Source organism: Neopelma chrysocephalum, unplaced genomic scaffold (assembly GCF_003984885.1).
Source record: "Neopelma chrysocephalum unplaced genomic scaffold, ASM398488v2 Primary Assembly neopelma1_76, whole genome shotgun sequence".
NCBI classification, from domain to species: Eukaryota; Metazoa; Chordata; class Aves; order Passeriformes; family Pipridae; genus Neopelma; species Neopelma chrysocephalum.
In genome coordinates this window covers 5297998-5313745 of record NW_020897737.1, presented here as the reverse complement: position 1 = coordinate 5313745, position 15748 = coordinate 5297998, and the positions used below count along the sequence as shown (strand labels likewise).

Here is a 15748-nt window from a genome sequence, read left to right as displayed (position 1 = left end):
CCTTGTTTGAAGAACAATAAAAATATTCTGAGATTTCAAGCTACCTTAGCAGCATGCCAACTGTTTGATTAGTTGTCAGTAAGTGGCATCAAAATAGGTGTAACAAACTTCTTTTGAATGTAAAGAAATAGAAAAATTGAGAAATAGGGAAAAAAGAGAAAAATAATGTTTTGCAAAAATAGGTTCTGAGCTTTTCCAATGTGTTGCTTTGATTGTCTTCATGTTGTCAAGCAGCCCAATGTATAGACATAGTTCTCTAGATTTCCCTGCCTTTTGCTAAAACAAAGATGATCATGCTAATTCAGACAACTGTTAGAATCACCTAGTTAACACTTCTAAAGGGATCTAAAGCAGTACAAAAGTCAGTATATAATCTATCCCTCTTCCCCCACACTCTGTGTCATCCATTTTACCTGGGAGCTCGGAAGGTGCAAGCAGATTCATGAGCTGTCGTGCAGGAATACCTGAATGGCTGTCAGCCAAAGCAGCAGTCAGACTTTTTTAACAGGGTTATGAAGCCAAGTGCAATGCATTGAATAGGTGGAGTTGTTGAAACAGATCTATTTTAGCATTTGCATTTGCTGTAGAGCAAATGGCTGCTGTTTTCTCTTTTATCCATGAGTCTTCTTCTGGGCCTCTCTGTTGCTTACACTAAATCTACTTATTCCCTAACTTGCCCTATTTACCACTGTTCATATTCTAATGCTGTTACTTAACTTCTTCCCCTACTCCAGTTCTGGGAACCATGGGATCACAACTGTTATTGAGATTTTTTTTTTTTTTTTAACTTGGCCTCTACTAGAAAGCAGGCTCTACCTGTCCTGAGTCTGCAGGCATGAGCCTACACCTTTGCACCTCCTCCCTGAGGAGTACTCAGGTGATTCTTTTCTCTCTTGAGCAGGGAGAATGAGGCAGGGACAAGTGTGAGGGTGCAGGAGCAGAGAGGACAATTGGATGTAGGGATAGAAAGGTCTATAGCCAGAACCTGAAACACATCCTTTGGGTATTAAGCCATGAGGCCTTTGCTGCTGACACGTGAGAAACACAAAGACATGACAAGCTTGCCACTGCAAAGAGGTCTGCTGAGGAAACCTCTTCAAGGTTCCAGCACTGCCTCTGCTGCAGCCAACAGGAGCCCACACCATGATCTTCTGGAACAAGAGGGATTCAGTTAGTGTTGCCTTAAAAATAATAGCTCGAAGGACCGATGGAAAAGAGCGCTGAGCAGCTTCTCTTTGCCAGCCTGCTCCTGCCGTGTTACAAGGTGCTAGAGTTCATTCTCTCACCTCTGTGTGGGTTGTTCACGCTACGTTCCCCTCCATGACACTCCAGGAGACTTCATGTTCAGTGTTCACCCTCCTGCCTGCACCTTTAGCACCTGGACACCCAAAATATGTGACTCATCTTTTCCCATGTTCTCATGAATTATTTCCAAATGTCTGAAGTCTCTTAAACATCTGTCACACACCTCTGTGTATGCTTATCTTTCTGTTTAACGTTATTAATCACAAAAGACACTGATAAAGTTACCTTTACCCTTCCTCACATGATAATCCCAAGTAAACACAGCATAAAGGTTACGCACTCACCTTAACACTCATTACTTTACAACAGCTGTATCAAATGAGTTGTGAAATTTATCTTCTAGCTCTTGGTAACTGTTTTCAAATTCTTCAATCACAAACACCTAATTGAAAGGGAATTTTTTTCACTGACCTGAAAGGGATCATTATCAGAACTGAGACTGGAGGCATTTCCGGCTTTCTGTTTTGTTTTTCCATACTCAGACTGACTAAGGTCCAGCTTGGAGGTGGTAATTTACAATGTTTTCATTTCAAGAGTGCCGGAATGAAGGCACTGCAGTAGAGGCCACCTGCTGCCCCTGGCTATTAGCTCCTAGGCGCCTACCTAGACACCCACCTTAATTAGGCAAGATGCAGTTACTGGTCTGAGCCAGAGGAGGGCAAGAAATTCTTAATTAAAATAAAAAAAAGAAAAAAGAAAAAAAGAAAACGAAATTTGTAGCAATAAGACTCACACATTCACACATTCTGCTGCATTCGCATAACCTGTAAATCAGGAAAGCTCTTAGCCATGTATTTAAGAAAATGTACGTCTAATTTTGCTCTGTAAAGACTTCTGTGTAAGTAAGTGATATTTGGAATGAGATGTCCATGACTGTACACAGTAAAAAGATTTGCTGCCAAATCTGAAGTCTGCTTAAAGTCTTTTTTGCTGAAATATGTCAGATGAAGGTCACAAAAAGTATTAAGTATCTATCCAAAACCATAACGGCTAGTGATACCTGTGGCTAAATCAGGCCCACACTGGTGTTAACAAGATATCTTTAACAGGCACTCCAGAGACACAACAGATACCAGACCACCAGTGATGAGTGAAGACTCTTGCTGTGCCCCAGCAGCTGCCTTCTCTGGAGCAGCACAGACACCACTTCTCCATATGCTCCATCTGTTTTTGAATGCACTCTCCATGCTGTGGCACATGGATCTGCTTTCCGTGCCACAAAGCCCACCCATCAAGGCAATGCCTCTTGCAGAACCACTACAGAAAACACAAAGATGCTTCACCAAGTCAAAATATTTTATTTTCCAATTTTGAAGCTGATTGAACTCACAGCCAACCATTCCCAATGTCGCTATCAAATTCAGTATTGCTCTGCAAGCCTATGTATGTAACCACAGCCCAGACTACACTGATATAAGGCAACATTAGAATATTCCAATAGCCATAATGTTAAAATACATTAAGAAGATTTCTCATGTCTAGAACATGTTAGCTGATCTCAGTTAATTTGAATGCACACACTCTAATGCAGAGTGAAATTTTTCACATAAATTATATTTCAAGGGAAAAGTGTGCAGATTCTCTCATATTAATGCAGTTCAAAAATCTGTATTAATTTCCCAGATTGCCCGCTTAGAAGAAGGGATTAAATATAAAAATTGCTTAACCACTTCCAAACAAAAATAATTCAAGTTTTCTACTATAATGGAATCCTTCAATTGTTAAAGAAAATATTATTTCTGACCTTGATCAGAAAGAAGAAAACATCTTGTTTAATTCAGCCCCACTTTCTACTGCCAGACAGCTCACTAGTTGTTTTCAGAATATTTCATTTCCCACCACTCCTCAAACTGAAAGCCTTTTTTTTTAATTCAATGTAAGCTAAAAATAAAGCCCCACTATCTGTTGGAGTGGGTCCAGAGGAGGGCCACAGAGGGCTGGAGCCCCTCACCCTGTGAAGACAGGCTAAGGGAGATGGGACCGTTCAGCCTGGGGAAGGCTTTGGGGAGATCTAATTGTGGCATTCCGGTACCTAAAGGGAACTACGAGAAAGATTAGCAGGTCCTGTTGCAATAGGACAAGGGGGTAATGGTTTTAAACTACAAGAGGGTAGATTTAGGATGGATATAAGAAAGAAATTTTTTACACCAGAATGGGTGGTCCAGAGAGGTTGTAGATGCCCCATCCCTGGAAACATTCAAGGTCAGGTTGAATGGAGCTCTGAGCAACCAGATCTAGTAGAAGATGTCCCTGCTCGCTGCAGAGGGCATCTAGGCCTAGATGACCTTCAAAGACCCCTTTGAACCCAAAGTATATTATATTTCTATCTGCCTAGCTTTGCTCTGATGATAAGTTGTATTTGATACAATATACGTAGAAGATGTCATTAAAATATTTTACAACATTTGCCCAGCCTACTTATGGAATCAGCAATCTTACTGCATGGATTGGGTACTTCCCTCTAGGAATCAGACTGCATGAGGATGGACAAGTGCTAGTCTGTGGTACTGCACCTCCTGTCCCAACCAACAGAATATCCAAATGCATAGTAAACACAGTATCCTCTTATAAATTATACTGAGCTAAACCAATGCAATTAGGTTCATCCAAGAACATCAGGATAATTTGCAAAAAGTAAAAAAAGGTTTATACCAAACACAGAAACGGTTGCAAATTGGAAAGATCCTATAACACTTTAAGTCCTGCTGAATGCCTGGGCAGGTCAGATTTGAGGTGAAGAAGCTGGGGAGGTGAGCATTTTCTGGAGGAGATTCCATAGAATTATGAAATCATTTTGGTTGATCAAGATCTTTATGATCATTGAGTCTAACAGTTAACCCAGCATTGCCAAGTCCACCACTAAACCATGTCCCCATATGCCACATCTATGCCTTTTAAATACTTCCTGGGATGGTGACTCCACTTCCCTGTGCAGCCTGTTCCTATGGTTGTCAACCATTTTGGTGAAGAAATTTTTCCTAATATCCAATCTAAACCTCCCCTGACAAAACTTGAGGCCATTTCCTCTCATGCTTTTCCTTGTTACTTGGGAGAAGGGACCAACCCCCACTTTGTTACAACGTCCTTTCAGGTAGTTGTAGAGAGCAATAAGGTCTCCCCTGAGCCTCCTTTTCTCCAAGTTAAACACCCCCAGCTCTCTCAGCTGATCCTCACCAGACTTGTGCTCCAGACCCTTCATCAGCTCCGTTGCCCTTCTCTGGACACGCTCCTGCACCTCAATGTTCTTCTTGTAGTGAGGGGCCCAAAACTGAACACGGGATTCGAGGTGTGGTCTCACCAGTGCTGACTACAGAGGGACAGTCACTTCCCTGGTCCTGCTGGCTACACTTTTTCTGATAAAAGCCAGGATGCCATTGGACTTCTTGGCCACCTAGGCACACTGCCAGCTCATGTTTAGACAGCTGTCAAACAGCACCCCCAATATTCCTTTCAATTGCTCTCATCCCCACAGATACTGTTAGTACAAAGATCTTAAATATCATTCCCACTTTCCAAGCAGAGAACCAAAGCACCATGTAACATTACAGACCAGTGGCAGAAGACATCCCAGACTCTAACTCCTATTTTCTTTTTCCAGGACAGTGACAGAGAACCTGCCATCCCTAGGAAGAGCATCTGTCAGTAACATATTTACAAACAGTAATTGTGTATTTACCAACTTAGGAGCTGCATTGCCAAGGAATGTAAAAAGTCTTGCCCTAAAAAGATCATAATTTCTGTAGATGGAGAGCCCACACAGGTTTGGGGATTTCAGAACAAACATATGCAACTGTATTTACTGATCGGAATTAGCTCTAGTGAGCTCATGGCATGGAGTGAGAAATGATCTACTGTAATGGAGGAACGATGAGAAAATGCTGGTTTGGACATATGACAGCAATGCAGGGTAAAATTAGATTTTAAAAAGATAAAAAAGATGAACAAGAATGTCTCTGGATTAACTCTAAATCATATCCATTCTAATAGCTAAAAAATAAAAATAAAAATAAAATAAAATCACATTGACAGTTTGGCACTCTCAAATGCTCAGTAACAGCGTAAAAGTACATGGTATAAAATCTTACTAAATTACATGGTATGAAAACACTCACACCATGTTTGCATCTCTGGAGAATGAACAGGGTTATCTTTCCACTACCGGTCCTTTCAGTTCTACAGCTCACAGACATTTATGTCAGAATTTGTTCTGACATGGACAGTGGCTATTTGTGGTGCAAGAATATACAAATTCCTGAGCTGAGCTTCCAGCTACTGCAGAACAGGAGGGCTTATTGCAGAACTTTGGCAATCCATCTTCAACAACTGCACCATTCAGGATAATCTTAGGAGTCTGCTTCTTGTCCCCAGCTTCTTCATCTGTGCACTCCAGGGGCTCCAGGTCATGGTATTTTCTCCGATATACGACTCTTGAGATTACAGTTATCAGAAACATTTCCATGATGAGAAGCTGCTGGGCTATATCTGCCAAAAAAAAAAAAAAAAGACAAAGAAAAGCCCCCAAAAGAGGGAGGTTACTATCAGATGCAAAACAAATACTCAGCTCATTAATTCTTTAATTTTCACCTGTGCAAAGGGAACAAACTTTACCATTCAGTCCCTGTAACACTGTGTCTCACGCTCAGCAATAACATCAGCTACAGAATTCCAGTATTGCCCATCAGTAAGCATGCAATAAATTATGAATCCAAAACATAAGAGAATTAACAGCAATTATACATTTTGATTTCTTTTCCTCTCATTTCTGATTCCAGCTCTCCTCATTAACAAGTTTTTCTCTATGACTGTCACAGCTATTAAACTTTTATTCTTGTTTTTTAACTAAAAACTGAGATTCTCCAAAAGCTAATGATCCCAGGAAATTAGTACTTTGGGAAAACTCCAGATATTGAGTTAGCAACGCTGAACTGGCACCTTCATAAGTAAATGAAAAACATTCTTCCCAAAGAAACTTACATGATCCTCTTGCTGTAGAGGAGAGTGGTGGAGCACAGGGAATGATTCTTTGTGTGGCCAACATGCGGATAATAACGGTCTGCAGGTGGTTCAGAACAACAATAAACTGCACCAGAGAGAGAAAACAAATGCCTGAGCTACCAGAAAAGGGTTTATAGTTCACACACCAATTCTGCTTTCATAACAGAACATCTTTTGCCTCATTCCTGCTTTCTTGCTCTCCCTCTCCTCCCATCTACCAGCAGGCTGCCTGCCATTCTGCAAAATTCATCTTAAGGTCAGGATGATCTTGCTCTGAAGATGAGTATTAAATTATAGCTCGACTTGAAAAGTGCTTCTTCTCAGCCCTTCATTTGGGAGGTACAATATGCACAAACCTCCCAGCTAGGATTTTAAATGATGCCGAGCTCTGAATAACAGCTAACAAGGTTTTAAAAACTGCCTATTAATTTGACCTATGAGCTTATATTCTCAAGGACTCAAAGAATGTTTTTTTCTGCTGTCTCCTCTTTTTGCCACAGCAGGGAGACATCCTAGTCCCCAAGTTATATGGGACTGGCTTCTTTCCAGGAGGTATGAAGGACTCTTCACTACTTGAGTCCAACAATCATCACCTGTGCATCATATTACCTGTTGCTCTCTGAGCAAGGCCTTTGCCGCTGTGGAGATACCAAAGTATCTCTGTAGCTGCCTGAGTATAAACCCTCATAGTACCAGAGTTTGCCATCCTAAGCCTGAATTCACCCTAACACAGCTTTGCAGGTATGACCATCTGTTATAAGTGCTTAATAATTTACTTAACAGACACCTTAGTGCACCAGCTTTTCTGTATGTCCTGCTCAAGAAAGATGCATAACCAAGGATTCTGCTGCACTCTTTTCAGGGTTATGAGGAAGAAGGTGGCCTTGTCCCTGTGCTTGTTCAATCTAACGTATCTGGTTCTATTCCTTACTATTTAACAATTCCCAGACATTAATAAGTTTCATTATTATCTAAGTTTGAAGTGCAGAATGGCCAAGAAAAATACCGTTAAAACAGAATATTGTGGCACACTGAAACACTTCAAACAACAGCCACCCACACAATGCAATATATCCTCTCCTGATCTTTAGAGATGCACACTAACATTTTAACATTGCATTTTGTGATACCACATCTACAAAGTTTCCTTCAAGCTCCACAGAAGGTGCTGCTGTGATTTTAGTGGTATAAAGATAGACAGATTTTATGTGTCTTTCACATGTCCAGCACTCCTGAGAGACAACAGGTAAATTGGCTCAAGACAACACTGAACAGCAGCCAAGGAGAGTCCTTCAAAGGAATGCAGCTTTAATCAGGTAAAAATATGCCCTTACACTGTATTTAATGGGAGAAAATATTATAACTTTTCAATGAGGGACCAAGAACTAAAAAGACAGTGTTGCATCATCAATTAAGAAAAATTCTTAGCAGAAATATTAAACTTCTCACCTGATAAAGGGCAAACTTTGGGATAATGTTCTTACAGGTAAGGAGAGTCCTAACTTTTCGAAACATGATTCCGACTGCCCACAGAGCAGTAAGGGTAAGGACACCCATGAAGATGTTAATCCATAGCGCAGGTTCTTTGGGAGATAACTGAGGAGCAAATAAAACAAGAGTACCTTATAGAACCTTACTTTGCATTTTACTGTTTCCAGGAAGAAGTTGTGAATTAGACGATCCAGATGTTCAAATGCTTGTTCCTATCTCCACGAAAGCTGGTGGCAGCAGCAGCTGCTGGGCTTTGCATGGGGAAACTGCACAGAACCAACTGGAGCGTTGGCTCATGCTCTCACCCAACAGGCATCAACATGGAAATCTGTTCAGCTTGGGAAGGTACCAGTTGACACAACCCCTCAATCTGACCCCAGAAGCAGCTGACAATGCTCAACAGCTCATGAGAGCATATTCAACGTGACATCTCAGATGGGTCATTTGTTTTATACCATGGAACAACAAAAAAAGAATCACTTTTAATTTCAGTTGTCTAAGAGGTGCAAAATTATTATCAGTCGCAGACTTCATCATCTTGCAGGTTACATGGGACAAAGCAGAAGTACAGTACTATCTTTTCTACTTTGCACAGATATAAAAATCACCATGATTTGCAGAAAAGCATAGAATTAGGCTTCCTGTTTACACATGCTAGTCCATGCACTTTTTTCTTAAGACTGTACCTTTAAAAAACACAGGGCAGGTACATCACACAGGGCAACTTGTAGTCCCGCTATTCTAACCATACAAACTGGGACATGTATTGGAGCATAGTCTGATGCCAAACATACCCTGATGCCCAGTTTCTTTCCAAGAGAAGCCAGGAAATTGAGGGTCTAGAAGGCAGAAATTATATGCTTAAGGGTCAAAAAGAACACAGTAAAGACTTACTTGGAAGTGCTCCCAGATTTCACAGGTCAGTTGTAGGCTAAGACAGTAACATCAACCCTAAAACCTATGGATTTTGTGGACCACCTCTGATTAAAATATTTACTTACATTGTAAAGGAGGTAATTGCCATTACTCCAAAGCACTACTGATAAAAATACGAGCACAGGTCGAAAGACAGCAAACTGAAAGGTGCCCACCTTCAGCCAAAAGAGGGTTTGCCTGGCCAAAAAAAAAAATTTAAAAAAAAAATCAGATAGATCAAGATCTTATTAGCAACCTTAATAACATTTTTTGGATACTATCAACTGCAAAACTTTTCCACTCCTGTAGCATGTGGCTAAAATCTGGGAAGGAACAGCTTCAAGATTAGAATGTCTTTCCAAGAATTTCCCAGTGTTTATTTAATAAAGTCTCTACAAAAATAGTACTTTTCCTGCTCTGCAGCAACTACATACTGGGCAAAATGTGATGTCTTTCTCTGCCCTGAAGCTAACCAGGGAGGCAGTAGCAGCATAACCGGTTTCTGAACAATAATGCCATTTGCTCTTGCCTTGTTGTATTATTATTTCAGTTCTCTGGTGAAGTTGGGCAATTCAGCCTTCCTGTTCAGACACTTCCTAGTCCTGTGGTAGATCAAGAAAGGGAATCATACAGACCTAGGTGAAAGGACTGGTAGTTTTTCAATACATCTGAATAGTACCACATAAGTATCTGGGTTTGCTCCACTGTAGTCTAACAGAAGAAAGGAACTGTCTTTCACTTGGCAAACTGCACAAGGTCAGCAGGACAGCTCAGGATTTCCTCACTTCTGTCAGTATAAACTGGGTCTAGAACACAGCCCGTACACAGTAACCTGGCCAGGCAGCATTAAAGGCCAGCAGGAAAGGGGCAAATGAACTTTCTAACAGAGGGCATGAAAGCTGACTGATCTGAAATCTCCTTTAGCCTTCACAGGACAAGCTACAGCTGCTACATATGGCTCATGTTTTAAGTCTGTTCTTGTGTTTTATTTCCCATACTGTCAGTGTTGTCTTCATTGTAGCTCCTTGGGCCCTTGAGTCTGTCATGAGAGATGCCTCAGCAGAAAACAGTTTAGCTGCCATTTATGTGTTACAGAATACAGCCATGAACCAGGAATTATAGTAATTGCTCAATGAATATAGCTAATAACCACAGGATTATGAACAGCACAAACACATGTGGAAAGACCTGCAATGGGCCAGCCATTTAGTGTGTGCTTTCTAAAAGATTTATTATTCCCAAAGGGCTTTAAAGAATAATAAATATGACAAACAGTGCAGTCATTGCAATGCCATGATTCTCCATCCCTGGAGGCTTCTAAGATGAGACTGGATGTGGCACTTAGTGCAGTGGTAGTGGATCAGGGGTCGGACTTGATCTCAGAGGTCCTTTCCAGCCTGGCTGATTCTATGAATCAATGTGGATCTACCTTTGCTGACCATCAGATTTCTTCTGCCACATCTCTCTCCATTGCACTACTTGTTACCTTGCCTCACCTGTACCTTGTTATTTTTCCCAGGACTCCTTGATAGCCTATGTTTTTTTAAAAGAACAAATCCCTTCCTTGGAGTAGCTCCCCGTTTCCCCATAAGATACCTACGGGAGGAGCATGAGATTGACTTTTCTCTGGTATAGCTTGTTCATATTTGAAAAAGAAAAAAAAAAGTCACCCTGTAATGGGAAAAGGCTGGAAGTTAGAAGCAGAGAGCAGATGGGTTTCCCAGTACTACAGACACCAGAGAAAAAGCCCAAAAGCCCTCTGCAGATCAAAAAGTCTTTTTTTCCAACACACAGCTGTTCTTCCTCCCAGCAACACTAGGCATTATCTAGTTCCTGAAATGAGTCCATATTAACTAATACCATCCTGCAAAAGCTGTCATTGGACTGACCAACAGCAGGCAGGGCCCAGTACAGGATCCTCTCCCAGGCTCCCAGTTACCACAACTTATATAGAGGGTGACAGACATAGGAAGAAAAACAAATAAAGATACATTTTTTGGTTGGTTTACTACTTGGTACTCCCTCCATGTAAATATTTAGTGTTATTCCATTAAAATAAAATGATGGAAACAAGAGTTTAAATTCTGATGTCAAATGGGGAAGTTTAAGGAAGAATTATTACAGTAAAAAATAAGAATTTTTGAAAATGTGTCAGAAACCACTATGCTGTGTTCTGTTTGATGCTTTCCTTTAACAGATCGTAAAGTCCCCAAGGTCCCTCTGACACTAAAGTCCATGCCCTCATAGAATAGTCTCTGTCTTGCACATTCAGTCCTTCAGATTTTGCTTATAATGAGAGAAACAGTCTTGTGCTCTGTGCCAGTAGGAAAGCCCTGGGAAGTACATGAGGCTTGCAGGCTGTGGAGCAGCCTGCACATGACAGAGTGACACGAGCCAGAGGAGGAACCCCACCAGGCAAGGTCTATGTTACAGAGGTCTATATTGGCTCCTGTAGGTGCAGCTCTCTATCCTTACCCCACTTCTCAAAGATCCTTTAATACTTAGTAGAAGAAAACATATGCTTTTGCCTCACCAGACAATGCTATTTCATTGAGATCAAAGCTTTCCAGAAATTACACCTACTTTTTGTTGTAAAAATTATTTTAAACTGAAGTAGTTTTAAAGTCAAAATCAGAATGAAACATTTAAATTTTAGCAAAGTGAGAGAAATTTTCTGTCAAGACAGTCTCCATTCCAGCAGTTCTGCTTGTGAAAAATACCCAATTTGAAGATATTTGTTCCCTTCTGGAATGAAAAGAAACTGAAATCTCAATTATTAGGTTTTCTAGAGTAGAAATTCCTCCTCCCACAACCCTCTGCCTTATAGAAACAAAATAAATTAGGGGTGGTGTACTGCCCCAAAGTGACAATGCTGTTTAAAAGGGACGGCTTGAAACTGACTTTCGGGAAGCGGGGGAGGCCCTTTGCTGTAAGCCTGGCTTTGCCAAACTGGCTGAATTCCCGCAGCCGTTTTCAAGCTGGGAAATCTTAAAGGGCAACTCACCTAGTGATGGGCACACGAGGGAGGCAAAGGCAGCAGCAGCAGCAGGGACCGGTGCTGATCGTGAAGCGACCGTTTTCAAACCGCCTGAGGAGCAGCTTTTGACCTCCGCACTCTCTGATCATCATCATCAGGAACTTGTGGATAACTATGGCAAAAAATCTAGGAGAGGAAGAGAATTCTAGCTTGAACTTGCCTGTGTGTCTCTTGTATGCCTGCACAGGCTAGTGCTGCCTTCTGTCCAAGTTTTTAATTTTTACAGCTTATGCTTTGCAATCAACAAAAATTCTGGCACTGTCTGTGAGAAACCTTCCACTTTCCCTCATCTTAGAGGGCCAGAACAGCCCTAACCTCACTGAAAGAGGAATAAACCGAGGCATAGAGCAGCTGTGGAATTTCCCAAAGCCACACTGGTGGTTGGTGGCAGAGTCGGTATTAAAGCACATGATTTTCTGGCCCAAGTCATTAAGGCTTTATTTTTCCATAAGTTGTCTATTCCTGACTGGTCCAAACTTTTTAGAACAAGCCCTCTTCCTCCTCAAACACAGCTTCCAGTCAACAAACATGGCTAAGTTCACATATACAGCTACCATTAAATGTGCTGGCCCAGTCAGGGTGTGGTTCCTTTGCAGACAAAGCTGATCAAAGTACCGACTGCTTCAACCACACCTCTCCCTCCTTCCCCATCTGCACATTCTCAACCCTTCCCAGGAACTGATTCACGGAAATCCAACCAAATAAAAGGGGTCCTCTTCCGCTGCACTGCCTGCAGATTGGGCAAGGGAAGAGGGGGAATTTGAACACACTTGAAGTGCCACAGGACTGAATCCTTGGAGGTTTCTGGCAGTCTGCACTACCTGCACTACTGCTGCATGCTAACGGTGTTCCCTGCTACAGTGTTTTCCCTCCTCTTTTACTCTACTCTTTTAGTAAATGCAGTGTAACATGGGGTGAGACAACTCATGAAAGTCTGTGATATTGTCTTGCACTGTGTTTCAAAGTCATCCCAAAATGTGGAGTGCTCAAGGCCACAGCAACCCCGACCTGGTTCTGCCCATCAGGGCTGTGCCATCATATCCAGAAATCAGGGACCACATTCCTCCCTTCTCTGTGCATGCCAGAGCTGTCATGCTCATACAGAAAGTGCTTTTATCAGGACAACTGTGGAACATTTTTACATTGATATACTCATTGGAGGTTCACTTGCCACCATTAATAACAAACCTCCACGGCTCATCATTAGTAAAAGTGCAGGGGAGAAGTCATAGGTCAGACTCTCATTCCACATGACATGCAGAGAGAGGAAAGACAGAGTACTGCTTCAAAGTGACTGTCAATCCAAAGGATCAATTACATGCGAGTCACAGATCCTTCGTGCTAACATTCCCACACTGGGGAACTGTGACACTGGGAACTGTTTCAGCGTTCTCCACCTCCCAGAAAAGAACTGCTGAGAGATTTCAACTCAAACAAAAAATCACTAAATTGTTAAATTTACAAAATGACTGTGTTGCCAAGGGCAGCAGATGTTTAAAGGGAAGAAATTCAGGGTTTGGGGCAACATCTAGAAACAAGCAGAATACTCACATTCCTGCTGTGAAATCTGTAAACATTGTTGAGCGAGGAATCCACATGCCAATGCATGAAGTAGTAGAGATCACCTACAGAGAAAGGGAGAAGGGTTGTATGAAGGGCAGAGATAAAGCAGGTTCATGGGGATTTTTGGGGAAACCCTATTTTCAACATTCAGTTTTATCTCATTCCCATGCTGACTTACTGGAGCTGCAGCATTAATCCAAATTATGATTGATCTTTTGGAGGAGGGGATTTTCCTGTAGATGTAGACTGCTTCCTCTATAAATACCAGAATGGCAATTAGTGTCATCAGAGTCAAGGTTGCAAAGAGAAATCTCCCTGGTAGGTCAAGGCCTGCAGAGAGAGAAAAGAAAACAGACAGTTCCAATTTATTTCATAAGCATTTCAAACATGAATGTAACAACACCATCTCTGAGGGGCTTCTTTGCCCTGTTCCTGCAAAGACTTGCACTCGTCCTTAGTTACACAGGCAGACCACTGACTCCACAGAACAATTCAAACACTTAAGTTCATGACTAAATCTTTCCAGGATCTACAGAGAGCATATGGGAAGAATACGCCTTCATGTTCTCAAAGCATTATACAATAGTCCCCTTCAGAAAGGTGGATTTACAGGACAAATATCCTCAGAGGAACATAAATATGTAACAGAATACAAATAAATACATAATACACAATACAAATAAATATAGTAAATACATATGCTGGGAAATTTTCCAGGCAGGCCACAAGCAAACATTCACTCTATGAGTCCTTTGCTTCCATTGTATGTCAACAGGCATGTTACATGTAACTTCCTTAGGCAGGTAAACTTAATAGTTCAGTGGAAATTTGTAGGGCACATGAACAATGTAAGGAAAAGCCCCTGATATATCTAGAGTGAGATAAAACTTGATGTCTTCACCAAAATCTTTTTTACTTCTCCCTTAATGCTGGATATGCATATCAACATTTACCCACACATGACGAGTTATATGTCTCCATTGACACTGGATACAGATATCAACTTTTACCCATGGTTGATAGTTGAGGTGCATTTTTTCCCATGAGAGGTGTTTCCAGAGACAGAAGAAAGCACTGCAGTGGAGTCATGCTTAATTTAGGAGAAGTTCATGCTCATCACTGGTATCAACTCCTGCTGTGGCCGTGGCCTATCTGAAGGCAAAGGACAGCCTCTGCCTCAGGCTCTTTAACCTAACCTGCTTCAAAAACTCCTGGCACTTCCAGGCTTGGCTGCAGGCGGAGCAGTGCACGTCTCGGTGGATATCGCCGCACCTCAGATCTCACCCGAGAGAGCAGCTCTACGGGCCGGTTCAGCGCTCGGTTCGGCGGGTACCGGGCGGCCCCGGCGCGCCCACCCTGTTCTCTGGCACTCCCCCCGCAGCTCCGGGCTGGGGGCCGTGCTGTCCCCTCGTCCTGCCCCGAAGCCAGAGACAGCTCGGCCCCCTGACAGGCGGAGGATCGACCGGGACGGGCGGCTGCCAGCCTCTCTCCGCCCGGGGATTTCCTCGCCGGGGAAGAACGGCGGCGGGGCAGGCAGGGGCAGGGGCATGGACAGGGACAGGGAGAGGGACAGGGACAGGGACAGCGACAGAGGCAGGGACAGCGACAGAGGCAGGGACAGGGGCACAGGCAGGGGCACGGGCGGGGCAGGGCAAGCGCAGCCTCCGCCGTCCGCCGCGGGTGGGTGCCGAGGGCACGGCCGGGCAGGGGCCGCTCACGGGTAGTGGGCACCCCTTCTCCTCACGGCTCCGCACTTACTCCGGAGAAGCTCCTCGGAGAAGGGCGGCTCGCTGGCGCTGCAGGACGGGTGGAGGGTCCCGTTCGCCTCGCCGTCCATGGCGGCCGTGGGGCCGCCGCTCCCGCCGCGGGGCCCTGGCGGTGCCGGGGTCTGGGGACGGGCGGAGGGGTCGGTGTGTGCCCGTGGTCGGTGCCGGTCCCTGGCGAGTGCGGGCGCGGCGATGCTCGGCCCGGGTCCCCGGGGCTGGTTAATGATTATCCCGGGCCGGGGCGGGCGCAGGGACCGGCCCCGCGCTGCCTCCTGGCGCCCGGCGGGGCGGGCAGTGCCCGGAGCGGGGCAACGCGCCCACCCTGCTCCCGCTCCGCCTGCGAGGGGACATGTCCCCGCTGTTCCCAGCGTCCTTGCCCGGCTTCGGTGGAGGTGCTTACGGGATCCATCCAATCCTCCCTGGCCCCATCCTCACAGCGCTGGGGTGCCAGCACACCTGGAGCCGGGTGCTGGCAGCCGAGGCGGGCCAGGAATCGGCCTGGGAGCGGGCTGGATCCCCAGAGCCGGGACCACCTTCGCCCCAGCCCCGGGGCACTAGCGGAAAACTGCTCGGTCAATAGGGCAAATGTTTGAAGGACTTTTCATGGAACCCTTCACCAAAGACTTCCCCGATCATCTTGGCTGCAACAAGGTGAGAAGCTGAAGGAAAGCACAGT

The 15748-nt window shown here is 43.9% G+C and overlaps 1 protein-coding gene across 1 annotated transcript; it reads right to left on the bottom strand.

Annotated features, from left to right (window-relative positions):
* Positions 1–4683: 4683 nt before the first annotated feature.
* LOC113970333 (organic solute transporter subunit alpha-like) lies at positions 4684–15143 on the bottom strand. The gene is made up of 8 exons (XM_027689164.1): positions 15065–15143; positions 13485–13636; positions 13295–13368; positions 11711–11869; positions 8793–8904; positions 7750–7896; positions 6280–6385; positions 4684–5787 (listed from the first exon to the last, which is right to left on the bottom strand). Exons 1-8 carry the CDS (start codon positions 15141–15143, stop codon positions 5501–5503), a joined length of 1116 nt encoding a protein of 371 aa, XP_027544965.1. The 3' UTR covers positions 4684–5500.
* Between the last annotated feature and the right edge of the window lie 605 nt (positions 15144–15748).